Raw genomic sequence first — 25,778 nt, 5'->3', positions numbered from 1 at the left:
CTGGGGAAGGGACTGGAGCACAAGTCTTATGAGGAGCAGCTGAGGGAACTGGGGGTGTTTAGCCTGGAGAAAAGGAGACTCAGGGGGTACTTATCACTCTCTGCAGCTGCCTGCAAGGAGGTTGTAGCAAGGTGGGGGTCAGTCTCTTCTCCCAGGCAGCAAGCAACAGAACAAGAGGAAACAGCCTCAGGTTCCACCAGGTGAGATTTAGATTAGATATTAGGAAAAATTTCTTCACCAAAAGGGTTGTCCAGCATTGGAACAGGCTGCCCAGGGATGTGGTTGAGTCCCCATCCCTGCAGATATTCAAAATACATGTAAATGTGGTGCTTAGGGACACAGTTTAGTAGTGGAGTTGGCAGCACTAGGCTAACAGTTGGACTCGATGACCCTAAAGGTCTTTTCCAACCTAAATGACTCTGATTCCAAGTCTTTGATAAACTGATCTATTTTTTGTTTCCCAGTCTGTTTCAGGCAGCATTGTCTCCCCTGAAATCTTCTGGACACAGGAGAGGACAACCACCTGTCTGCAGAGGAGTTTTACTCCCTGCGTCTGACTTGTTGCTGTTGACTCGCTGCTGCTGGCACAACTGCCCAGGCTGCTCTGACTGACTGCGATGGCAGCGTGGGAGGGAGCCGAATGAGAGCAGACCTACCTACCATGTGGATAAAATATATACTGGGAAGAGACAAGCAATGACTTCAGCAATTCTTATTGCCGCTAGATTTGATGGGGGCCACATTAATTTTGTGAATGCTTTGCCTTGCCGTATGCTTGCATTTGTCTTTTTTGTGAACGTGGAATTTGATACTGTAGAAATGAGCTTCCTCTTCCTCAAAGGCTGAAGCAAAAGAAGAGAATGTCCCATAACATCTCAGCTTTCTTCTACATTAACCTGCCGCATGAGATTTTACAGCGCTTGGTACTTTCCCCACCATTATTCACCATGCAGCTGAAGGTTTTTTAATAGAGGTAGAAACAACACCATCAGTTTTACGCTAAGGACAGTCCAGCCACTTCATACTTCCTTTACTGTGAAAGCATCAACCATTTTTGGAACATCTCCAGTCAACTAGCTATTGGCGTGGAGACTTTGGGTCATACCTGAAGCCAGTGGTGAACACCAGGGAGAAGAGAAAGGCTTTGGAGAGGATCTTGCTCGCACCACTTTGTAGCTAACTGGAACATGGGGGCATAGATGAAGATATTGTCGCCCAAAGTGCATGACTCATTTGTCTTTTTAAGGTCCATTATTGTGTGATGTAAACCCACCTTTTTGGCAGTTTTGGTATTGTAGTACTTTTAGCACTCAGAGGCCTAACACTCCAGAAAATGCATTTACACTGCATTTAAAGCTTGCATGTAGCTACATCCTGTCAAGGAAAGTCTTTACATAATGCATCAACATATGCTGAGTTTTGTCTCTTTTTTAGTACAGTATAGCTATACAATGGGTTGGAGTGACATTTCTAAGTTATTCAAAACAGCCCTAGGCAAGGCTGGGCTTTAAAATGTGTCAAGACCCTTAAAACACCTGGAATAGAGAGAGAAAAGGACCGCTTTGTATTTGCGTAGAACTTTCTTACCTACCAGGTTTCATTAACTTCAGCATCCTATTTTTTTCTTTCAAACAGTGAAAAATTGCATTAGGCAGGCTTGAAAAATAGAGTGTAAAAATAAAGTAATATGTTATTTTCTTAACTATGAATATTTCTAAATCCAAACGTCATTATAAGGCAAAATGATCTTTATTAGGAAGCGAAGGTTCAGAGAATTCTATCCTAAACTTCTCTTCTGCTTTGCAAAGTAGGTCTGTTATCAAAACTTTAGCAACCCAGCTATTAAGAGATGTTTTAATGCAAGATCATTTGTCTCCTAAAATTTGAATGTTGTGGGTTTTAGACCTCGAGTCACAGCGCATATGTTCCTTCCATATAGCCAACATTAAACTGCTGGGTAATCTCTAAAGATCTATTTTCTACCACCTGTGACAATTTTTAAAAAACATCTTTTGCACTTTTAAGGCTGCGGTAAGTAAAATGGATTGTTTAGAGGAAAAATCAGCTCAGAGTAAAAGGTTTTGGAAGACGATACCAGAATGTTTATAATGCATGTTATGGTTGAGAGGATTGTGTGAATTTAGCCATTACTGTATATTTACATTGACATTTACATACAGGCTCCTACATAGTAAGCATTTATTGCCCAAGCAGGTAATATTAGGGACTGCTGTTAACTTGGAATATAAACTATTGGAGCCATTACATGGCCACGTGCATGGCCTTCTCAATACATAAGAATGTGCTCCTAGAAATGCTTTTGCTGGATTAAATATTCAAAGCCCTTATAGCAAAAAAAAATAATGGCTACTAAATGGACACCAGCTCTCAGAGCAAAAAATTGCCATGAGCGAGCTTATGAATTACTGTCCATATAGGCATAACTCTTATCCTGTTTAATTTAAATATTTTAAACCATACCACAAATATGAAAAATACCATTTCTCTGGTGAAGAACATGGGAAATAATACATTATTTCTCCATTATCACATAGTCTACTCATTTCCTAGGGTTTTTCCCAGTGAATTGCAAAGTTTTGGAACTTTATGCATTTTCATTAATAAATTATTTTATTCTGGAACCAGCCATTGGGTGCACAGTTGTTCTTCTAGGCTTGTGCCTGTATGCTGTCCAGGTTTGTGTGGTCTATTAGGGCTGGATTTACCCACTGAATTCGATTCACTGCTGGGTGTCTGCTATACAAGCCAGACTATGGGCTGCCTATCAGCCATCCCAACAGAGAGTAAAGGCTGAACTAGGCAAAAAAGAAAAAAAGTCAACTTTTCTTTCCCCCTCAGGATACTGCTGGTCCAAAACAAGCCTTGGAATCGCTGTTCAAGTACCTGGTGAAATATGGTACTTCTTGAATTTGTTATAAAAGAGTTGGCAACAGCTGCTGGGCATTCGGCATCCTCAGTCAAAAGTGATTTTTAAGCCTGCTGTTTTAGCCTCAATGCTCTGTGCTCTCAGTTATGAGATATGGAAATCTGGATGTTCACCAACTTGATGACACGTCTCGTAAGCAATGACGCCATGAGTCCCTGAAATAGGGACAAGAAATCTGAGCTTCAGAAACGATGCTCCATCTTTAACTTGCACAGCAAATGCGCAAAGACCAACCTATTGAGCAGCAATCTGCTCCAGGTAACGTATATTAAGTTCCTGTTTCCTGTTTAGTTTTACTGAGATTAAATGAGCTCTTACATTTTGCTAAACTGTTTTTTTTGCACATCTAAAGTATTTTCAGCCTTCCAGAGATCACACAGGAAGCTTGTGCCGCATAAGTTTAAGCAGTATGCAAAGCTGCCATCCTTTTATAGAATTTTGTCACTACTGACATACTGTCAAATGGATGCGGAGGAAATCAGACGGAGTATGCAACTTGACTTGAAATGTTAGGTGTACGGTGAAAGACATTTTCATGAAAAATGTCACGTCCCCGGTAATCTAGGTTTTGGACAAGTTAACATAGGCAAGTTCTTCTGCAGTATTTTACAGGTTTGCTGATGGTTTCTTCACATTTTAGTGATGAACTTCTGTTGTCCGCATTGCTCATAAAGGTTTTGTAATTGTAAAAATGCTTTTGATGGTTCGATATGAGGAAAATCTTAAGATCTAGATGGCTACCATAGATTTTTCAATCAAAATTTATTCTATATGAGAAAATTGGTTGAAACTTATACTGTTTTTAAAAGAGCTAGCAATTAATTAGTGCTGCTGCAGGTTCTTTAGGCACTAGCAGTTCTCAGTTTACAGAAAAGCACACTATTGCTTTCTCACCTCCTCACACCTGGCAGAAACAGCTTGTTGCCTTTCATACACAACACCAACTATTTTGTTCCAAAAGTCCATCTTTAAAATTCATACCTAAGTTGCAGTGCCTACAGAAAAATGATATTTCGGTTTAGGACGTTGAAGACCAGCTGTCACACTGCCCAGCTCCCTCTCCTGTGTTACTTTTCGGAGTACATCGGAAGCGTTTGGGAACAAGGATGGTCTTGGTTGTGGCTTTGTATGGCCTTTAGCATAATTGCATTGCTGGCCATGAAATAGGCGTTGTGGAAGTTACTGCAGAATCAATAATCATAACAATGTAAGGGTCACTGTGTAGCCCAATAGCTCTGCCATTCCTTCAGCGATGCTGCATCCCCCCTTCTTCTTTCTGGTATTCTTCAGTCCTCAAAGGTCCGGCTTCCCCTGTGCTTCAGTAAGTGCATCATGTACTAAAACTGTTCTCCACAGGAACTATCTTGCACCTATTTTTGTAGCAGTAGGAAATGATCTGCCTGCAAATCAGTCTTTCTTTGCAGCCTTGTAACATTTGTCACAATCCCTTTCTAGCTCTGCCTAAGCTCCACGCCAGCCTCAGCCCCAGCCCTTGTTTTTTTCTCTCTGCCCTTTCTCTATGGGATGCTCTGCAGGATCCTCCTTTACGGCACCCAATGAATTCCTTGCTGGACATGTGCACAGATGAAGCACATCTTGAGGAGCTCCACTGGCACCTCCTGTCAATAGGGTTCATTTTACTTCACTGTTGGGACAAACCCTTAAACTTCAGGATGGCCTTGATTTTCTCGTGTTGTATGGCAGCTCTTTGTTTGGTTGTGGGAGGCAACCCAAAAAGATCCCTCTGTTCTTCTAAAGCATTAACAGAGGGCTCTGCAGCCTGACCAGCACCATGGGGGGGTCCCTCCACAGACAGCAAAGCCCCTCTGCCCTGTAAGGGGAGACCAGCCATCCTTTTGTGAGTTGAGCTAGAAATACCAGAAAGATACTGTTGTTCCTGGCTGGGGGAAGGTTCAGGGAAGGTGTATGCCATGAAGGGGCTTTTCTAGAGCCCTGAAGGTGCAGATCTACATCTGAATCTGCTGGTCCCCTGGGTTGCCCTGGCTAGAAGGGACCACTGTGGCACGAGATGCTGCGGGAAGCGAAGCAGGGCAGCAGCTGTGTGCGCCTGGGCTTCTCCAGGGGCTGCTTCAAGGAGAAGTGTTAGAACAGAAAATCAAAGAAACTGAAGTGTTTATCTGAAGGGACCTTCGCCAGGCAATAGTACAAGTCTTTTTTTCTTTTTCTTTTTTTCTTAAGAGCAAACTCTCTGTTTGGCCAGAATTGGGTGTTTTATAAATCTAATGTAACAGTATGGTGTCACGTTTACTAAAGCTACATTTCGAAACAGTAAAGCAGATTTGTTGCAAGCTATTTATTTCAGTACTCAAAGGGTTTCATTGAAGGTAAGAAAAGGGAAGTTGTCTTGAGGCTTAGAATCGTAATTCCTTTCAGCATTTCCTTTTAAACCTCATGTTTACCTTCTGCAAAAACTACCCCCCCCTGTTTGCTGCAATTTTAACAGCGAAGCTGCTTTCATACTTCAAAATCTGGCTTCTTATCCAGTCTGGAAGAACTTTGCACTAAACCTGGGTGTAAGTTGCTCACTGGTGAGATGGTTACTTTTGGCTGTTGCAGGAAGTGGTTTTATTTTACTTTTTTTTTTCTTCCTACTTTCTTTCTGTCTTTATGAGCTGTAGGAGATTAACCCAAATGCTGTCTATAGACATGTGACCTAGATGTTTTCCGTTTTTTGAAATAGTTAAAGCTGTTGCTGGTCGATGGCAGTTTGAGATGAGATGATGGCGTCTGTGGGGCTGTAGGTAAGGAGCCTTAAATTCATCTTAATGTGGTTTAAGAACCCTGTTGCTAAAGATTTTTTTAAATAATCACAACGTGTATTTTTTATGTGTTCAATGCAGATTGTATTAATTACGCAATTATTTTATTTCTATTGGTGTTTGTGAATTTGAAAGCAATAAGCAAAAATGTAGAGGGTACAGATGTGAAACCATGTTTTAAAGGCAAAAATGGTGTTCAGAATTCAACAAATCTGCTGCATCCTTGCAAGAGGCAACTGTATCTGATGCTTCCTGGTATCCCAAACCACTAATCACTTCTCCTATCCCTGCTGGTACTAACTAGCTGTCCCTAAAAGGTAGAAAAGGCTGGTGGCACTGGCTGGAAAATGAGATTACATCACTTTTCCCAACATTTGCCTTTGCCAGGTGCTGTTCATCATTGCTTGATTAACTGGGTTCCCTGCTGGTGACCACGAGGGAGGTGATCAGTAGTGGTGGATGCTGTAAGAGTTAGTGGGTGGTAAGGGTAGTTATCCAGCTGATACTTGGTATTGCTAGAGACTGAAGATGTCGATAGAGGGATTTCTTGCCCTGCTCAGTACCAAAAATGTGGTACCACCCTATTATTCATCAGTGACACTAATAGGAAAAGGACACAGGGCAGCATAAAGGGCAGTGTACCAAAAATACCCTTGGTTTTTCTATGGGCACTTTCAGCGACATTCCTCGTGGAAATGTTCAATGGAGATGTTGTGGTAGCGTGCTTCCTGCATGAAGCTGTTTAGATTCAGACTGATTCCTCCTCCGCTTCGGAGCTGACCTGAAAAAGGTTATGTGTCCTGAGTCCCCATCTCACTCGGAGCTTTCTATCAGAAAAGATCGCTTTGTGTTGCTGTCACTGGGCGAACACTGCTTGCTGGCCTTCCGGGCTTTACAAGGAAATAGTAACTTGGGAAGATGTACAATTAACACAATATAATGCTTTGATTATAGGCCACATAAAGGAGAGCCAGAATTAGCAAGATTTGTTCTACAGTGAAGATTTATTTTCCTGGTAATGTGTAGTTTGCTGCAAATTTTGTGACAAGTACTCCTGTTTCTAACTGATAGCCTTATCTTAAGAAGCAATTTGTTTTTCTTTTGGAAATATGGGTCAGAGTTGAAAGATATCATACGTGGCTTGAAGCTCATTTTGAAATCATGCATACTAATTGGAGACAGATTTTAGTGTAGTGTTGTAAGATTACATTTCAAATTTTCTGTACTTTTTGGAGAAAAAAAGCTGTCCCGCCTGCATGCACAAATCAACACAGACAGGGAAATTGTATAAAAAGAACATGTTCTCTTCCTGGGCTGTGTTTGTAGTGGTTTTTATGTTACTGCTGCAATGTCTTAGAGTCATTTGAAATGCATTTTCCACAGAGCTGTGAGATTTGGTAAAGTAGTTTGAATTCTCAGAGTTATTTTTCTTTATTTTCTCCCTCCCCTGCAACTTACCTCTTTGTGTCCAAAAAAGATTCATTTAAAAGCAGCATCTCTTGTTCACTTTACCTCTCAATCCAATTACATCTGTAATGTACATTTGTTCATTTTCTTTTCCAAATAGAGTGAACAGCTGAATCACTCTGTGTTTTAAACCTCCTGCTGTACTCTATTATTGAATTACAAAAAAAAAAAAATAAAAAAATTGTGTTTTTGGCAGCATTTGTTGTAGAAACTTCCTTTTGCTTTGGTACAAGAGATACCCTAGCTTTAGAGAGATAATCCACCTTCTGACCTAGCACGAGTGCATGACCCCCTCAGCAGTCCCTCTCACGGGGCTGGGCTGGCCAGGGCAGCAATGGACAGATCTGTATCAGACCGTGGTCTGGGGCACGTTCCTCCCTACCTGGAGCAAGGCAGGAACCAGAAACTCAAATAGTGACAGACATCCATATAGATTCTTTTCCTGATATTTGGGTGGCACAACTTTACAACCTCCGATGTGGTGCTAACTTAACCGAAACAGCTGTACGCAGCTCCGGTTTGGATTTCTCTACTTCTGCTCCCAGAAGTTATTAATTCTGTGCTGTGATGAGCTTCAGACCAAGCTCTAAAATGTAATATCCCGTGCAAGTGGGATAGAGTGCCCGTCACGATCTCTAGTGCTGCAGTGAGGATGGCTGCTGCTGTCTGCTCAGAGACTTCAGCCTGGTTCCTGCTAAGCAGTCCCACAGACTTTGAGCAGTGGGAACCTGCTGTATTATGGGCTGTTTCTACTAAGCCACATGGGGCTTAGTGGGTTATAGGCAGCGTCTTCTGAATTTTTTGAGGTTCACAATGTGTAATTCCGGTACATGAGCATTTTTCTTGACTTTTGTTTTAGATGCCTCTGTGCTGTGTCAGCTCAATCAGCGTGAGTTGCTAACCATTCAGCTGGCTGTTAAAACCTGCATGCTGCTAAGAACTGTCTCGATGTTGGAGACGTGTGTTTTTAGCGCTTAGGTGTGTTCTTGATTAAAAACCTGAAATATGGCAGTTGTACGGAATTTATCCTAATACTGTATGGGTGTTGTTTGGGCTGATCTCTTTTAAAGACAAAAGAAAGTATCACTGGAGCTCTAGCTAAAGTCTCTATGTTTCACTTTTCTCCTAAGTAAGACTTTCACATGGAGGCATCAAACCTGTTTCTCAGCACTACAAAGACAGAAGCTGGTACTGGTGGATGCCATCTATATGAAGATGCTTTGATCATTTTTCTGGTTTCATTTGTTGATGGCATTAATCCTGAAAAAAAACAGATGGGACAAAATTTTGGCCCAGCTTTTGGCCGCATATCTTCCATGATAATTCAAGTGCTATTCAGAGCACAACAGCAGATTTCTTTACTGCTTACACAACCTGCACAAAACTATCCCTTTTCCCATCCTGTAGTGGCTTCCACAGCTTTTGTCACATTCAAACTAACTGCTGTAATGTCCTTTTAGTCTCATAGGAGGCTGAAGGTCCTGCTACCTCCAGCTTGCTCACAACAGCACGCTTCCTTGGGTGTGTATTTGGGAACCTGTGAGCTTGGTCTAGGTCAGGAGGTACTGGTGTTACCTGCTTCTCAGACCTTCTCATAAAGTTGGTCTGCTTCAGCCAGAGGTGTCAGTGAATCTTAATTTCACTGACAACTCTCTTGTTGACATCTGAAGGACAGAGGTGGTTGTGTGCTGTGCTGGATATTAAGCTTGTGCCTTCCTGTACTTGATGCCTCTGTCAGCCTTCCCTGCTTTAAGAAATTCTATAAAAAGGTTGTTTTGGAGACTCACTACAAAACAAACACTGCTAGCTCCTCGCTTTCACAGGACTTCCTCAATGTGATGTATTTTTACTTTGAAGAGCGAGACTTCTCATCACAGAGTCTGTGGACTCCCATAATTTTTATTACACCTTGAAGCACCTTGGGGTGCAAACTTCCAGGCTGGCTGAAATAGGAGCAAAAGAAATGTTCTCGGATATTTTTGTTTTAAGAAGGCTGTCTGAATGAGAAAACCAGGCGTTAAGTTTCTGGGCACAGATATTTAGATACTGCAAACTGACTATGGGGCAAATCTAACTCATGCTAGAGCTCAGCCCGTGGATGCAGCGGGGTCATGCTGAAGCAGATTTTCAGGGCGTTGTTGGCTCGTGCTGAAGCCACCTGGTAGTGCTGAGGTCTGGCATGTGTAAGAGCATAATTTGCCAGAAACTAAGAACCCAAAATGTTTACATGCTTGAAAATTTTGGCCTTTTTCTCTTAATTTCTCTTTATTTTTAGTCACTTTACTCAGTGTGAAAAAGAACTTGTTTGGGAATTCAGTAGGAAAGGTATCAGAGGGTTAAACAGATATTGGCATTTTCTGAATTAGATTCTAAATTTCTGGGAGTATGTGCAAGTTACACAGTAAAATACTAACTCAGTGCACAGGTACCTGCTGAAGGATTCCTTCAATAAATTAACTAAGCAAGTTTGATATTGCTATGGTTAGCGGTTTAAGGTTGTTTAAGGCGTAATGTAACACCTCCTGCCATTGGAGTTTGACAGATATTAAATTATTCAGTTGCAGCTAGGCCAGGTATTGTGGGTTTGTACTGTGGCTTTTCATGAATATTTCTTTCCAAGCCTGTGTCTGATAGACTGAACAGGCACAGTCCTCGAGCAAATGAACTTCAAGTGACTTCTGATTCCATTTCCAAGACACCCATCAGTTTTCAGCACAGCTGCAACATGATGAAGGGGGAGTGGGGAGACAAGGAGGAAGAGAAAACAGAAGTGGTTGTGTGGCTGAGCTGAAGAGCTTTAAGTACGTGCTTGCTTTTCTTTTCTTATTTCTTTTCCTGCCACACCCTGAGCAAAAACCACCACTGTATTTGGTGCTGAACTAGATAGCGAAGCTCCTCCTAGGCAGGGAATAGCGCTTAGCACCTGTGCTTGTTTGTCTGCTGCTCAGGACGTTGCTAAACTCTTCCTTCGTGGGTGAGGAGGGAAATGACACAGATATTTTGTGAAGGCAATTGAAGCTATGGAGTTCTGTCTCCCAGGGAGTCACCTCCATGACTGGTAGGTCTGTCACCAGCCTGCAGGGTGTCAGGATGCTCTCAGCTTTTCTGGCATCCCAACTGGAGCCAGGAGGCACCTGCTGCTGGGCTGGCCAGGTGTCTGCTTCGGACAGTGGAGTTGGAGGAACTGAGCAGTCCACAGTGGGAGAACGGACCCAACACTAGCAGTGTGTCCCACTGTTTGGGGAATCCCCAGCCCACATGGGGATGCTGGCCAGAGCCAGACCTCCCCCCACACTGCAGGAGAGCCTGATGGTAACACCACGGACATTCACAGCAAACACCAACAGAAGCCTCCCTGGGCTCTCTTAAACAAAATGCATTTCTAATGAACAGCTTTGCTACAAGTGAATCAACATTTTCCACTAGGAAGGTGTTACATCAGATTTTCCAACAGGCCGAGCTGTTCTGACACATGCTGCCTCTTGTGCTTTGGGCCGAGTATTGCTGAGGTTTGATCTAGAAGGATTAATGTTTCTATTACCAGCAGCACATTGTGTGCTCTGTTAGTTTATTAGCAAAAAAAAGTTAAGTATAGTAGTACCAGTGTAATGAGTAGTCAAATTCTTGTGATGATTTTTGGACTAGGAGGTGGCATTAATCCATCCACTCTTCTGGGAGTGGCAACGAAAGTGGAAACAGCCCAAGTAAGAGCAACCACAACAGTCAGTTCCTCCTTGTTCATTAACCCTAGGCCCTGGCAAAGGCAAGGAGTGCCCCCACTCTTAGCAGAGGCTTGGAGAAACCGGTGTCTTCAACTAATTCTTGAATTTCGTTTGGACAGCCTAGCACTGGCTCTGGGTTGGGTAGGAAGAAGTCATACAGACCTGAGACATCCAGAACTTCTGCACAGATTTTTAATCAGAAAACTTCTTTGCTAGTTTTAATTTTCATCTAAAGTTTGGGTCTTTTTATTAAATCTTTCCTAGACTGCAACTAAGTGAAAAGAGGGAATCTATTGAGAAGTGGAGCAGAAATTGCATAAAATAAAAGAATGAAAAATATTCAATGCAGAGATTTCTTACCAGACTCGTATCACACGCTGAGATACAGGTGTTTAGTGAATAATGCTGATGCACGGTGCGGACATTTTAATGCAGGTACGTAGGACTGCCAAGGCTCACTTGAGCTGAGTGCAGCAATTTCATCCACCAAGGGATCTGAGGGGTACATCAGCTATGCATGTTTCCACATGACTTAATAAACCCACAGCTGATGGAAGATGTAATACTTGTCAAGGATTTCTGCTCTCAGCCGTGCTGGGGGCAGATGAATGGCTGCCACTCTTCTCACTGTGACTGCTGGTGTTCACACGTGGATCTGGCACTGACGCACTCCTGCTGTCGTCACTGCTGACTGACTGCTCTGAGTGCAGCGTGTCTGCGGTGGGGCTGGGGGTACAGGTGGGCTCTGGTCTCCTGGCCCACGCAAAGCAGGCATACAAGGTTCCTGGAGTCATCTTGAACCACCTTAGTTAAAAAAAAAATATTTTCATTGGTCCCTCATGAAGCATGTACATTTGCAGTAAAAATTTTAAATCTAATTAAGAGAACCTGTGCTCAAACCTCTTGCATAATCCAAGCAATCATGCTTTTGACACCACAGTACCCTTGACATTTCCCCTTTGCTGAATGCAGACATCTTAGCCACACAATGTGATATCAAATACAGTCACATAAAACAAATGCCGCTGTCTCCTGCCCGCTTTGCTGGCAGGGCGGGGGGCAGGTGCTCCTGCTGCCTGACACTCTGCTCTGGGCACGGCAGGGGTGGCTGCTGAAGCAAGCTGGCTGGGGGCCCCACGAAATGCAGAAGAGGGGCTTGCTTGATGCAAGCCACAGAGAATTTCCCCTTCTAGTTCCTGCTGTAGCTTAAAAGTTTTCTCCTAAAATTGTAGGTGTGGGCTCTGGTGTGTTTCACAGCAGTGTCTCTTAGAAGAGCAGCACCGGGAGCTCTGCAAAGTGGAGATGGAGTGTGGGAACACATTAAAAGTGTCTGGAGCTTTTTTTTTTTTTTTTTCCCCCCTCAGATGGGAAGTGGGAGCAGTGAGAAGAAGTAAAGGGAGCAGCTGCAGGATCACAGCACAAAAACTACTGCAGCTATGTCTGGAGGAGTGGGTGGGAGGGACCGTTTCATGTGCACAGCACGGGGAATCAAACCTTATCCAGGGGAGTGGGAGGGAGGGGGCCTTGCCATCTGAGTAAGGGACGAGCCTCTTGTTGTAGACATTATTGAGGCAGGCGGTGCCAGAAAGAGAAAGAAATATTTTTTTTTTGTGATAAGTTTTACATAAAAAAAGAAAGAAATATTTTTACTATAAGTTTGGTTTTTTTAATTTTTTTTAAAGTCTGAGAAGCTTTAAAGCCTTTCCTCTTTGATAATCTCAGTAACTCAGTTTAACAGATGTGTCTTCTGTAGGATGATGGGTATATGGAATTGCGAAATGGAATAAGACGTGGCAAATGTGCATTTAAACTACTAAGTTGAGGGACTCTGAGATACCCTAAGAGGTTAAACCCACTGCCACTGCCTCACCAAAGGCTTAAAAGAGCTCCGGAAGGCATTTTTTCTAGTGAAGGGGCTGCTGCTGCTGCAGGACCTAAGGAGCAGGAGGCAAACTGAGGCAGGACTTACAGCTGCTCCAAGCGTTCAGTTGTGCGCAAGTGATCTAAAGGCAGAGGGGCATCAAACTTGTGTGCAGTCTTAGTGATGAGCAGGAGGTGCTTCCTCCACCATGAATCAACCAGTGGAGCACATGCCTGTACATGAACGTGGTGGGGGTCACAAATGTGCTGTAACATCCTACCTGAGCTGGCCTTGTGGTGGCTTGTTTATATCGCTGCTGTGAAATCAAAACCTGAATTTCTGTTGGCAGAGCTTGAGATTTAAAGCTTATAGGAAGTTTGTTTCTCTGGTTATTTGCAGTAAGCTTTCAGGCATTAAACATTTTTTTTTTCTAATACATCAGTTTGTCTTGTGGTACTAACTCTTCTACTTCTCCAGAGAGTTTGGGCTGTTCCAAAATTACCATCACCACATGTCTAGTTCAGGTAAGCATGGAAAGTTTGGATGAATATCTGAATCTCTGTGAGGATAAGTTCTGCAAAATTGAGCTGGAAGTATTTCAAGAAGTCTTACTTTGAAATTTCTGTCACTTCTGCTTCTGCTTGTATCTGTAAATACTGCAAGAATAACCTTTCCCATAGTATCTCATCACTTCAGATCTGGCAACATTAAAAGTAACAACACTTTTCTGAACATTTAGGCTATAGGAACAGATTTCTTTCAAGCACCGGAGAAAATTTGTGATTCTTATGTGATCTTCCTAGAGAAAACATTGGATTTTTTTTATTTTTTTTTAAATTCGGAATTAGACAGCTTTAAACTAAAAAGTTACCATGCGACAAGCATCATATGCAGGTGTAAAATTAGTTTAGAACTGGTCAGCCGTACATGTGGTGGTTGGAAAGCCATGATTGTATTACCGTACTTACCTGCCGTATACGAATGTATAGCAGAAAGAAAGGAGGTAGAAGGAAATTACCTTTTCCTCCTGTGTTAGGTGAGGGCAGGTCGGGAGTAACCAAGCATTCCCCTCTAGCACTTCTCAGGTTTGGTGTTAAATCAATTAAATTGTTACAAACCTTTATGATGTTGTAAACTACTTGTGGCCATTGGTCTAATGTCTAAATCATATTTGTTCTGTATTCTGTGTTGCAGGGTGCATTATGAGTGCGACATTTCAGGTGACAGTCATAGCTGAGTTCTTTTAATACTGTGTATATATGACCAATATTCATCACTGGAAGGATTGTAATCTATCTTGCACAGCATGGAAAATGCAGGCAGGTGTCGCAGATCAGATGCGCTCCAGAAAGAAATGAAATGCACTGCCAGCAGGAAGACCTAGAAGTAGCAATTTTTCCCAGGCATGTTCTTTTACATATTCAACTGAATTTCTACTATGGACGACTGTTCCCAGAACATATGCAGGCCAAACTGTACACAAAGGATACTTTTAGCTTCAAGTTCCACTTGAAACTGAGATATTAAAGTGACATAGGAGCGGTGAAAATAGACTCCATTATGCTATCCCATATGATATATTGGGACAGACGAACTCCTGAAACAACTGTTACCTTTCCTGAGACCTTCACATGTAATATAATTAAGAAACTAAGTGATGCAAGAAGAGACGTGACCATATGTAGTCACTTCCTGATGTGAGGAAGCTCTTTTACCCTATCCTATGTGTTTGTGTTGTTTCCAAGAATATCCTAGTGATATTTCTAACAATATTTCCTAGCAAGCTTTTGTTTGTGCAGGGAAGTCCCGTAGACAGCAGGTCATGGAGGATCACAGGATGAGAGTTGGGTCTGTGGTCATTAAATATGGATGTGAAGAGTTTGTCATTGTATCTGCACAACTTTGGAATAGTAACAGTCTCTCATCCTCTTCTCTTTCTAATTTTCAGGCCATTTCTATCCAGGTATGAAAGCATTTTCAGAGACAGCATGTCGCTGCCCTATAGGGTACAAGTAGCTTTTCCAGGTGGCTGTTTTTCTTTGACATCTGATCCTGCTATTTTTAAAGGTCTACGTATAGCAGAGAACAGACCCTGGGGCTTTCAGCTATCATCTTTTACAACATCTCAGAATGACACAAAAGAGGACTTTAGGTCCCTGCTTAAATCCTCGTTGACAGCCATTGCCAGTCTAGCACAGCTGTTTAAATTTTCTGTCTTCATGTCTCTCTCCATCCAGTCTTTGAGACAAATCAAGCAACAATTTGTAAAGTTTAATAAAATTTCCACTGAAACTGTCTATTTGGTTAAGGCATTTTGCTGCCATCTGCTAGAAAGAGGGACTTGATATCAGCCTTCAATTACTTTATTTTATCCTTTTGATATTTTTTTATTGTGTAAGGTGCTATTGCTAGTTGCAAAAAAAGATGACTGCAGTCAATCTTCATAGCAGCAAGTCACTTATATTTTTAGTGCTGCAGTCAATGGGCAGGAAAATCTCTGAAGCTTCAAACTGTAGAAGTCTGTAAGATACCGTGCGGTGTAGACTTCACAGCCACGTGGGGCTGTGACCTACTGTAAGCAGAGATTCACATACTCCTAATATGTGTGGTAGCTATCAGGAATGGGAAAAGAAGCCTTGTAGTTCAACACTTTAGTTCTTCGGAATTCAGTCATCAGAACAACCGTAGAGTATGTTCTTAGACCCAAAATTCAACAGAGTTGCTGCTGTACAACGGTGCAATGGTGTCCCTCCCTCTTGCAGCCTCTTAGTGTATCACCACACCTGACACCACAATGCAATATGTGCTTTTTTGTTCCTTTTTGGGTGTGCTTGGTGTTACTTTGGCTTTGCTGTAATTCCATCAGCTGCAGTGGGTTCACTGTGAACCTGAGATCAGGATCAGACCTTTAAGACCTGTCAGAAACTGCATGTCCTGTATTGCAGAAACTAGGGAGATATCATTTCAAATGATACCATGCTTTGTTCCTACTGGATATTAAGCTGGTTTTGTGATTTTTCAATCGTGAGAATTATTGACTAAGTGTTATTGTAAAATGTAGCGCTTTCTTTAATATCAGAGAATAAACCAAAAAGTTTGAAATGGTCATCATATCAAGGATCAAGTTAAAATCTCAAGGATAAAAGTTTCTTTAGCAAAACAGTTGCTTAACAAGGACGCTTGGAAATGCTTTACTACTTGTACTGGGCTACTGCCTAGGAAGTCTGCTATGATTTAGGCCAAACTGTGTCAAGAAATTGACTTTTAGGTACATCCTTCATAGAGACTGGATTAGATAGCTCACAGCATAAATAAAATTGTGAATAATGGTGCTGAGCAGCATATCCCACACATGGTAACAAAGAAATGCTGGGCAGTGAGATATTATTACAAACAAAGCAGAAAAATGAGTTTACTCTTCTCTTTGCCCATAGGAGAGGCATTGGTAACTATACATGTAAATTAGAGTTGCCTGAAGAACTCTGTGGACCATTTCTGCTTTTATTTGCAGAAAGTCCTCAAATACTGGAGTAGAAAAGAGTGACTACAAAGCCAGCCTTTAAACACTGAAATAAGATGACCCCCATGATCCTGGCTCAGTGTGTTGTCAGTTCTGAGAGACACCACTGAAAGCCTAATATGGTTGCAGCAGGTAAAGAAATTAACAGGGGATGTGATAATTAATGCTGATGAGCGTGGCTTTTGTAGGACTTGGGATGTATCAACTAACTCACTGGTGTTTGCTGATGAGATTGGAGTTTTGGTGGGTAAGGGGAACTGAGTTGTTGGGTTTAGGGCATTAGCATTTTACAACAGAAACTCAGTAGTTTACATTTTACATTTTACAGTAGAACTCAGCACAAAGTCCTGTTTTATTGTCTGTCTGATATAAAAGGATAAAACCAGAGTAAAGACCCAGGCAATGGTGATGCAGTGCCATTCCTGATCTCCTACTTTGACTAGAGATATGACCGACAGTTGAAATTAATGCTGCTTCCTAAGTACAAATTATTCCAGACATCTTTCTGCAAAGGGAAAGGCACAGGAATGTTACATCTGTATTGTATTTTCATTACAATGGATTTTTCTAGTTCTCAGATAAACTGGCTTCAGGACACTTCTGGGCACTGGCCCAGGACACCGCATCACTCAGCAGCCTTTGCTGTTTGTGTCCATGCCCTGGGCGCAGACATGTGATGTTAGCTGTGAGAGCTGTGTGCCACACCCCCCCCCCCCAAAAAAAAAAAAAAAAAAGACACAACAGAGTGCAGATAAGAATAATTGGAAAAAAGCTTTGTGGCTGTTTACTTGTTATGCCTTCTCTTTACCTACAGTTTTTTCATCTGTCCCCTTTTATTTCCATCAGTTTTGTGTTTAAGCACTAACCGCCCTGAGCTGCACTTCAGCAGAGATAACAAACAGTGCAGCAAAGGCTAAGAGCAAAGCCCAATAGCAGAAATATTTACGTAGGTGTGTTGACTTTAAACGCTTCTTTCACAGGCACAGCAATATGTTTTCTCCTTTACAAGAATGTTCTGACACACCACGTGTGTGGCATTATCTTGTTTTTTCATTTGTTAACTCTTACTTCCTCTTCCATTTTTATGGTTTTTCAGGCTCACAGGTCTAGTGTAATGGGGAACCTACTGCTGATTTTTATTCTTCTGTAATATTGTTTCATTGGATGTTCTTCATGTACAGTATGCTTTTGAGTAGAAAAATGGAATTAGTGAATGTAACATGAACACTTTAATTTTGCAGTGTTTTCATGTATCCATGTCGAGCACTTTCATGTTCTTTATGCTTCTGACTTGAAAATGGTGCATATGTCATAAGGGGCAAAGTCGGAAGAAATTAAAAGTTTATCTTGATAAATAATGAAAAATATACATAATTTTTTACCCTTATAATCCTGAATAATAAATGCAACAAATTATATTAATCATGGATAGATTTTTTTCCTTTCTTGGGTAAAAGTACTTGTTACAACTACTTGGTACAAGTTGCTAATGAGTTAACATTTGCATTCCATCTTGCACTGTCAGTAGCTGCAGGAAATGCAGGTATAGCTCAAGACATAATTTTACAAAACCTATATACTAACTTTACCAATACTGTACCAAAACTCATAAAGTTCTTGGGTAATACCAGTCAGACCACTCATGACATGATCAAACTCTGGACAAAGCAGCATGTCAAAATGATTAAAATCCTGATAAATGCAATGTGAAATTTCCTCTTAGCTTCATGAGCTGCTGTAGGAGGGGAATACTTGCTGGCTGTCATTGTAAGATGGAAACCATAATTAAGCTACCAGAGTCAGAAGAATGGCAGTAAGATGAACAGTTCACATATTTAATTTTTTCAAAAAGCTAAATAGAATATTTTTACTTTTTTTTCATGAAAATTATAAATAGAAAAAGGAAGGGTTGGTTTTGCTGTTTTTCATTGGGAAGTTAATAATGTTAATTTATTTCCTTTATCATCTCCTTTCTCTTTCTGAGGAGAAAAAGCAAAAAATATTTTTCCCCATCAAAGGAAAATGAGAAATAATTGAAATATTTTTGCTGTTATCGAACATAAAGATTTTGTAAAATCTGTTTTTAAAAAAATAGTTACAGAAAATGTTCTTGAAAATAGTTTTGCCAAGACCCAGCACTTTGAGAGGAAGACCGAGATCTGATCTTCACAGTTTGCTGTTACTCTTTTAACTGGGCCTTATTCTCAGAAACGGGACGGCTTTGCTGTGTGCACGGATTTACATCTGCAATAACCTTTCTGTTTCTCATCTCTGTAATACTCATTACTTCCATACCATGTGTTTGCAAGTTGACTGTACATTTAGAAATTAGGGGTTTAGGATCTTAACTATTGATGTGCCAGATATGTCAAATGTAACGGTATGTCAGCTGCCACTTGACCGTTTTGCAGCCACCTCACAGCTGTAGCTGGTGTCTGAGCTGTGGCTTCAGTTCGACCTGAGTCACTCTGGGGATGCTGTGCTACTTGCTGGAGCAGGTTTCTCTCCTCCCTGAGCATCCCAAACACGTGGACCAATTTGTGGGAAAAGTGACTGCAAGCATTGACCCACTGAGGTTGCATGAAATTTTTAAAGGATGAACAACTCCCTTCGGTGACAGCTTTTGGACTCCTGAAAGTACCTCCAAAGTGGCTGTCTGTGTAGAGCTGAACTGGTTTTTCTGTCCCACCCAGAAAGATGCTTTTGTCCCTTCAGCTCAGTGATGTTTCTTGCCCTGTAAGTAAGCTGATCTACCCACTCTCCGGAAATTAAAGTTCTCCTTTCTCATATCCAGTATAACCTTTACCCCCACTCTATTGATCACTTTTCCCTTCCTGTATCACCCATCCAGCCCAGTGTCAAGGATTTTTCTTGTACAGGTACTGTTCCTTGACTTTTCCCCACCCTTATCCAACCTGCTGCTTCTGTTCCACAGTGCCCCAGAACAGGTTTTTCCAAGAGGATTTTTCAGGGTGTTCCCCTGTCCCCCTTCTCCGAGGTGAGTGCTTTAAAGTTATGCTGCCCCTTTGCTCCAGGAACCCTATAAATAACGGCGAGGGGAGGAGGGGGAAGTCTGTCTTGGTTTAATGCCTTTCTCCAGCAAATCAACCGTAGGAGGTTTCAAACCTAAAATTTATCTCCAGATGCTAGCTATTTGCCAAAAGGCAAATTAGTTAATTATGTAATGAACATGGAGTGCCTCACAAGCAGTTGCACGGGGCTTGGCAGCTCTGCCTTCCAAAGTAAGTGTAATGAATTCCCCTGCAAAACTGGCCCCAACTTGGCCCTGACGCTGCTAATAACAGTTTGGAAGAACCAAATCATAAAAGGATCAGATAAGATCCTTCTTCTGGTTTCTGTTAATATTTCATCTGTTTCTCAACTGTCTTCCCCTCTATTATTTTTTAAACTTTTTTTTTTTTTAAATAAAAAAAAAAAAAGAAGAGCAGAGTGTAAGTACTCCCAAATTCTTGCAAATGTGACTGCAACGCCCTTGCATTCGTGGAGCTCATATTCAGGGTGCCATCTACTGGCACGCAGGGAATCTATAACGCTATTGGGAATCTTCATGGAGTTGGGGCAGCAAAGGATTTCCACCTGGAAATCCTAAGGGAGCGACTTCTGTAACTTGTACCTTTCCTTTGTATTTTGCAAGATCTCCTTCATATTTGACAGGATCTCACCGTGTGCTACACCAAGACAAGCAAAATCTGGTGGTGGAAATGTTGAGGTTTGGGTTTTTTTCTTTTCTCTTATGGTGGTTCCTGTAATTTTAGTGCCTCAGAAAGTCTCCTTGAAATACTCTGATGTAGGTGAAATAGTTCCAGTTTGGGGAAAAATTAACTAAGGTTCAACGAGATTAGAATAAAAATTTTCAAAAGTCTTTGCAGACTTGTCATTTACTGTTTGTGTTCCTATTTGTGATCCAGGGTATGACTTTGCCACACTATTAAACTTTTTTCTAACACATCATGTACTGACAACACCAGACAGAGACTACCTAATTAAAACTCATAATGCTTACAAGAAGAGATATGTCAGAGCTTTATAGGTGGGAGAATTCAGAAGAAAAATCTGAGAGATGTGCTCCAGCCAAACATTGGATCGGTGACAGAGCCAGTGTTGCTCTCGTCTCTCGAGTCTGATCAGCTCTCCAGCCTGGAGCCTACTGAAAATCTGTTGAGAATTTTGATTTGATACCAACATGAAATACAAAATGGCTTGACTCTCCAAGTTTAGAAGGAGGAAAAAATCATTTCCTACTTAGAGCTGCTGCAGACCTTACTGCCAAAATGGCAAAGTGTCCCTGTGACATGGGTTTGAGCGGTGACTTCTCTGAAGGGTGGTGAGAGGTGTCTCAGGGAGGGAGAACACCCAGTGCTGTCTGCCAAAGGTCCACGGAAAAAGTTTCCTCCAGCGGCGTACACCAGCTCTGGGCAGAAATAGGCACACATACTCCTGAGTGGCAGGAAACGACTTTAGCCTAATTTTTCTCCTCTCTTTCCCTGGTTGAACTTCTGTAGGGATCCTTGAGTAACTAATTCAGTGTGGAAAACAGCCAATGGGTATAAGCTTTACTGTTGCTTTTATTAAAGTTATTGTTCCTATCATGGCACATAAGGTTAAATGTGTAATGGCTAATATTGAAGCACTTCTTTGCATTTCTCTCTTCAGGAGCACTGTGTTTCTTCATATTTACATATGTCTGGCTGTATGAGTTTAAATACTGCTGAAGATATTCAAAAGCCTTCTGGACATTGTCCTGGGCAACCGTCTCTAGGTCGTCCTGCTTGAGAAGGGGGAGGTTGACCAGATAACCTCCAGAGGTCTCTTCCAACCTCAACCATTCTGTGACTGAGTGATGTCTCATTATCATCCTCTACACCTAAGGCAGTTTCCTGGGAGGAATTGATTTATTGAGGCCAGGAGAGGGTGAAGGTGTGAGAGCCATGTCCTTCCACCAGCACAACAGCTGTGGTCCTGCCCAGAGACATGCAGTAGGGCTTGTCACCTCCCTCTCCCACCTCCTCACTGGTACCATATCTTCCTCCGCTCTGGCGCCTTCCTAGAAATGGACTTTATTGAAATCAGGGAATTGCATCCTTTAGAGTCTTCAGAGGTTGGGGAGATGTAGCTAGAAAAAGTTGTGCTTTTCAAACCAATTTGGAAAATGCTGATTTTCAACAGTTTGTATTATAACTGCACTTAAATGGATTTCCATTTGCCTGGCTCCATAGTCAGGAAACCAGCAATTCCAGCTTATATACTATCTCCTCCTTACACATTTGCTCATACGGTTGCATAGCAATATAAATAGCAAGTTTTCTTGTGACTTCACCCACGATTTACTTATAGTAGTGCCAGGGTGAACTAGTGGGGGAGGAGAACGGAGCAGCAAGTGTTGCACATCACTGCCCTGATGTTTTGTACAGGAAATATAAAGCAACTCTTGATGAAGAATGTTTGGGGGATTAGAATAGCTGGGACAGAGGTTGTTGGGTTGCACTAAGGCCGAGGCAGGAGGCTGACCAGCAGCACTGCTAGGGAAGGAGGTCGTTCCGCACAAGTGTCCCCCAGTCCCTCCAAGGGCTTGAAAGCTGACGTCCTTGGCCATTTGTTCATTTCAAAATCTTCATAATGAACAGAGAAACAAAAATCCCATCTGTGCTGTTGGTAGAATCTTAAAAATGAAAGGAAATTTTATTAGGTCTGGGTTTGAATCTAGGATGCTATCAGGGTTGCAGCGTGGCCCCACAATGCACTTGTAACATGCATGTATCGGACTGCGGAGGTAAGATATGTTAATTGGCTTCACAGCATGTCGCTTTCCTTTGCAAGATTTAAAATGTGTAGTGTGAGCAGGGCCAAAGACAAAGTGTAGTGGCTGCCAGCTGGACATGGCAGAGGCTTGCAGGGAGATTACACCATAGAGGAGAATGGCTTTTGAGATAAGGATAATCTTTTACACAAACTAACTCTTCCAAGGCAGTTTGGATGGGTGAGTGATAAGGACAATAATAAAACTACAGGCTGACACAGCTGATAGTTATCCTGGTGTTCAAAGATGATCAAGATCTTGCCAGTGAGATAACTCTGCTTCCTCACCTGACTATGATGACATAGAACTGGCATTGACACATTTTTGTATGAAGGGTCCCAAGATTAATGCTCTTATTTTATGTTCTTCAGGTCAACCCAGTAACCATGGAAAGGTCTACAACCTCTGATACGGCCCCTGAAAAGCCTAATCCTTCCCACCACAGCACGGGGGCTGTTCAAATGAGGATCAAAAATGCCAACAGTCACCATGATAGACTGAGCCAAAGCAAATCTATGATTCTGTCTGAGAACATCAAAGTCACTGAGCCTGTAAGTAAAATACTCCTAATATTTTCTGAGTCTTCCAGTTATGTGCAGTTAAGTTACTCATTTCATGATCATCCCTTGTGAGGTGGGGTTTAATGGCACTAATACATTTTTAGGAGTATGGCTAGGAATTGGAATAACAATTTTCCTTCAATGAAAGACCAAATTTGGCTTCAGTGGCTGCAACCATAGCTTCTACTCAGAGCTTCAACTCTTGGGTATTAGCGTACTTAAGAACGTCTGCTGCAGACAATAGTACTTACAGTATCAGGTATATGTCATGATTTCTCAAGAAGGCAAACTTTAAAAGCAGACAAAAGAAAAGAAATAGAAATTACAGCTCTGTAAATAAAGGACAACTTTGTCCATGACAAAAGTAAGTCTTGCTGTAAGAATGAACAAATTCTAAAAAAGCAAACTCTGAAGTTATCTCACTATTTTAATAGTTGACAGAGTTGAAAGAGTTGAGTCATCTTTTATACATTACCATTTTTTTTTAAATTAAATAGTTAGTGGTGAACTCTATTGCCAGTTGCGTCCCTGCCCCTGTACTCCTTCCGAGCTACTAAACAAACTGATTGGTATGAGTCTCCCCTGGTTAATTTTCTTCCGTAATGGTGGCAACTTGCAGCTGAGGCCATATGATGTTGCAAAATTATTTATGCAATGTTAACCACTTCTTGGACTCCAGATCCATTTTGTTCTCTGAGAATGCAAATGAGGGAGAAAACTCTGCTAGCTGGGGACACAGTCCCAGGTCTCAGTCACTTCTCACAGCCATGCCAGCCATTAATTTTTTGTTTTGTTGATGTAATGGATTCCTATGAAATATTCAGCTTTCTAACAAAGTTATTAAATGGAGGAAGCCCACAATAACAGCTGTATTTTCTTCCCTTTTTACTCAAAGTTCAAGCTCAACATTCAGACTTATTTGGAAGTACATTATTTTAATCGTTTATTTCCCTGGTATAGCTTAACTCATTTCACCTTACGTTTCCAGGGAGAAAAATCTGTTTAGATCTTAGCAGCTGATAAGAGACTCATTTACCTTCCATTTAAACTATACTGTTTGCCTCAGACACACTGTACATGTTTCTTCCTTTTTAGCTGACGTGAAATGTTCCTCCATTACAAACCTGAAATGATGCTTATAGTAATTTACTGGCAATACTATAATGTATTATCAGGAAGAACTGTACCTTTGAAAAAGTTTAAAAGTTAAGTATATTTAATGATGCCTAACATATTTTATTGGCTGTGTTTAACAAAAGGCACTAGGCTGCAGTTGTTTTTGACAAGCATGAAAACATCACAGCATGAGACTGCAAAAGGAATTATGTAGAGAAATTACAAGTGATCCATCTCTCAATGAATTATCCACCTCAATAGCCTGCAGAACTCAGCTACCAATTAACACCTACTTTATTACATGTTGGGATGTACTTAATAACTTTCATGTGTTTATGCACTATTACCTTGACTGATGCCTCTTGTACAATTAGGCATAATTGGCATATCAATATGCAAAAGTTAAAAGGATTAACCCTCTTAAAACTAATGAGCATTTCTGTATCCAGCTGCTAAATGAGACAAAATTAGCATTTTTCACTTTTGGGCAGGATTTTATCATGCAGTTTCTCATTGTTGATATTACCTTGTTACATAACTTTAGTTTTGGGGATAGTATGCTGGACTGTTACAGAGCAAGGGCTCTTAAAAGTTAAATTAGACATAAATATTCACTGCTGCATTCCAATAACCATAGCAGGTACAATATATGTTCATTGGCTGAGAGCTGAAAAGTTGCTTTGTGTTACATTTGTTTAGTAGCTAATTATATAAAAGCGGAATTTTACTGAGTATATGTCATTTTACCAAGCAAACTTGGCTCCGGCATAATAGATTGAAAGCTTGCCATGCTACTAATTTCCTTTCTATTTTAATTCTTTTCATCTCTTTTTGCCATGCAGAATTTTCTGACTAGATATTGACAGACTGAAAGTGTTTTGGCGTATTTACTTAAATAAGCCTCTTAAAGTTGTTTGCTAACGCCCAAACTAAAAGCAGAACTCCGAAGGATCCAAATGTTTTCAAAGACGTGCGTTAAATGCAGTGAGATTCAAGTTAAAAGAGCGGTGAAATATCAGTTGCGCGTATTGATTGCACCTGACATGCCTGAATCTGTGCGTGTGACGAGCAGGATTTTGGGGGAAGCAATGGAGGAGAGCAGGCTCTGCCTGCCCAAGTGCCTTGAAAAAGCTGGGTTGAACCAATGTGGTACAGACACACACATATATCCCTGTGGATATATAGATTTATATTTAGTAATCTTGTTTTAAAATTCGTGACGCTCTTTTCCAGCGCACTCGACATACGGTCTTCGCTCTTGTATTTAAAGGTACACGGATCCCCGCTTAAAGATGCATATTCCCAGTATGTTAAGCAAAGCTAATTATTTTGTGTTAGAAGATAAAAAGGATTTATCCTGATCGTTCTAGTTGGAAATTTTCTGTTTTCGACACTCTACCTTTGTTTAGATGATGGATGTAATCTATAAGGTATCCACTGATTGTGCTTATTTTCCATTTTACACAGACTGAATATTTTTGTCCGGTCATTGGAGAGATTCCTCTCTAAAAATTAGAAATAGCTGAATAGGGACTCCATATGACTCTTTCGCAGCCCATATTCGGCATATGCCTTGTACTCTATGTGCTATTAATAAATGGGTCAAATCCTTTTTCCTCAACTTATGCAAAACCTACTGACTTCAGTGGATTAAGGCAATGGGCATTTGGCACATTTTAAACAATTGATAGAAATACGTGTTTCTAAAATGTATGAGGAAAAAAATGAACGCTCCGGACAATAAAGGGCAAAATCCAGACACAAAACTAGGAAGATGACTGGTGATTTACAGAGAGGAAAATACATAATTTTCTCTAAGGGATTTGTTGTATTCTGAAGCATTTGCTGTGATGCTTGTAAGCACACCTGGGGCTATACTTTTAAAGGTGGACAGATTATTTTCTATAATGTGACAAAGAAGGGTCTGCATCATACATCAGCAGGGCCACATGCACTTGTGCATTTTATAGGAGTGATGATGCAAACA

At 41.3% G+C, this 25,778-nt stretch overlaps 1 protein-coding gene and 1 long non-coding RNA gene across 6 annotated transcripts in view; one reads left to right on the top strand and one right to left on the bottom strand.

Moving 5' to 3' along the window:
• ARHGAP15 (Rho GTPase activating protein 15) overlaps positions 1-25,778 on the top strand; it is a 348,150-nt gene that overhangs the window by 9,870 nt on the left and 312,502 nt on the right. The window contains exons 2-4 of one of the 5 annotated variants that reach the window (XM_037397074.1): positions 465-5,481; positions 5,649-5,709; positions 22,487-22,666. In XM_037397074.1, coding sequence (XP_037252971.1) covers positions 22,502-22,666 — 165 coding nt within the window. In that variant the 5' untranslated portion in view covers positions 465-5,481; positions 5,649-5,709; positions 22,487-22,501. The other 4 variants (XM_037397075.1, XM_037397076.1, XM_037397077.1 and 1 more) reach the window with 4 other exon arrangements.
• LOC119152182 overlaps positions 5,716-25,778 on the bottom strand; it is a 30,337-nt gene continuing 10,274 nt past the window's right edge. The window contains exon 3 of the long non-coding RNA XR_005105708.1: positions 5,716-11,720. This is a non-coding gene — a long non-coding RNA (uncharacterized LOC119152182). The remainder of the gene's footprint in view (positions 11,721-25,778) is intronic.

This window comes from Falco rusticolus, chromosome 8, assembly GCF_015220075.1.
Source record: "Falco rusticolus isolate bFalRus1 chromosome 8, bFalRus1.pri, whole genome shotgun sequence".
In the NCBI taxonomy this organism is placed as follows: Eukaryota; Metazoa; Chordata; class Aves; order Falconiformes; family Falconidae; genus Falco; species Falco rusticolus.
This window is presented reverse-complemented; position numbering and strand designations above follow the sequence as displayed.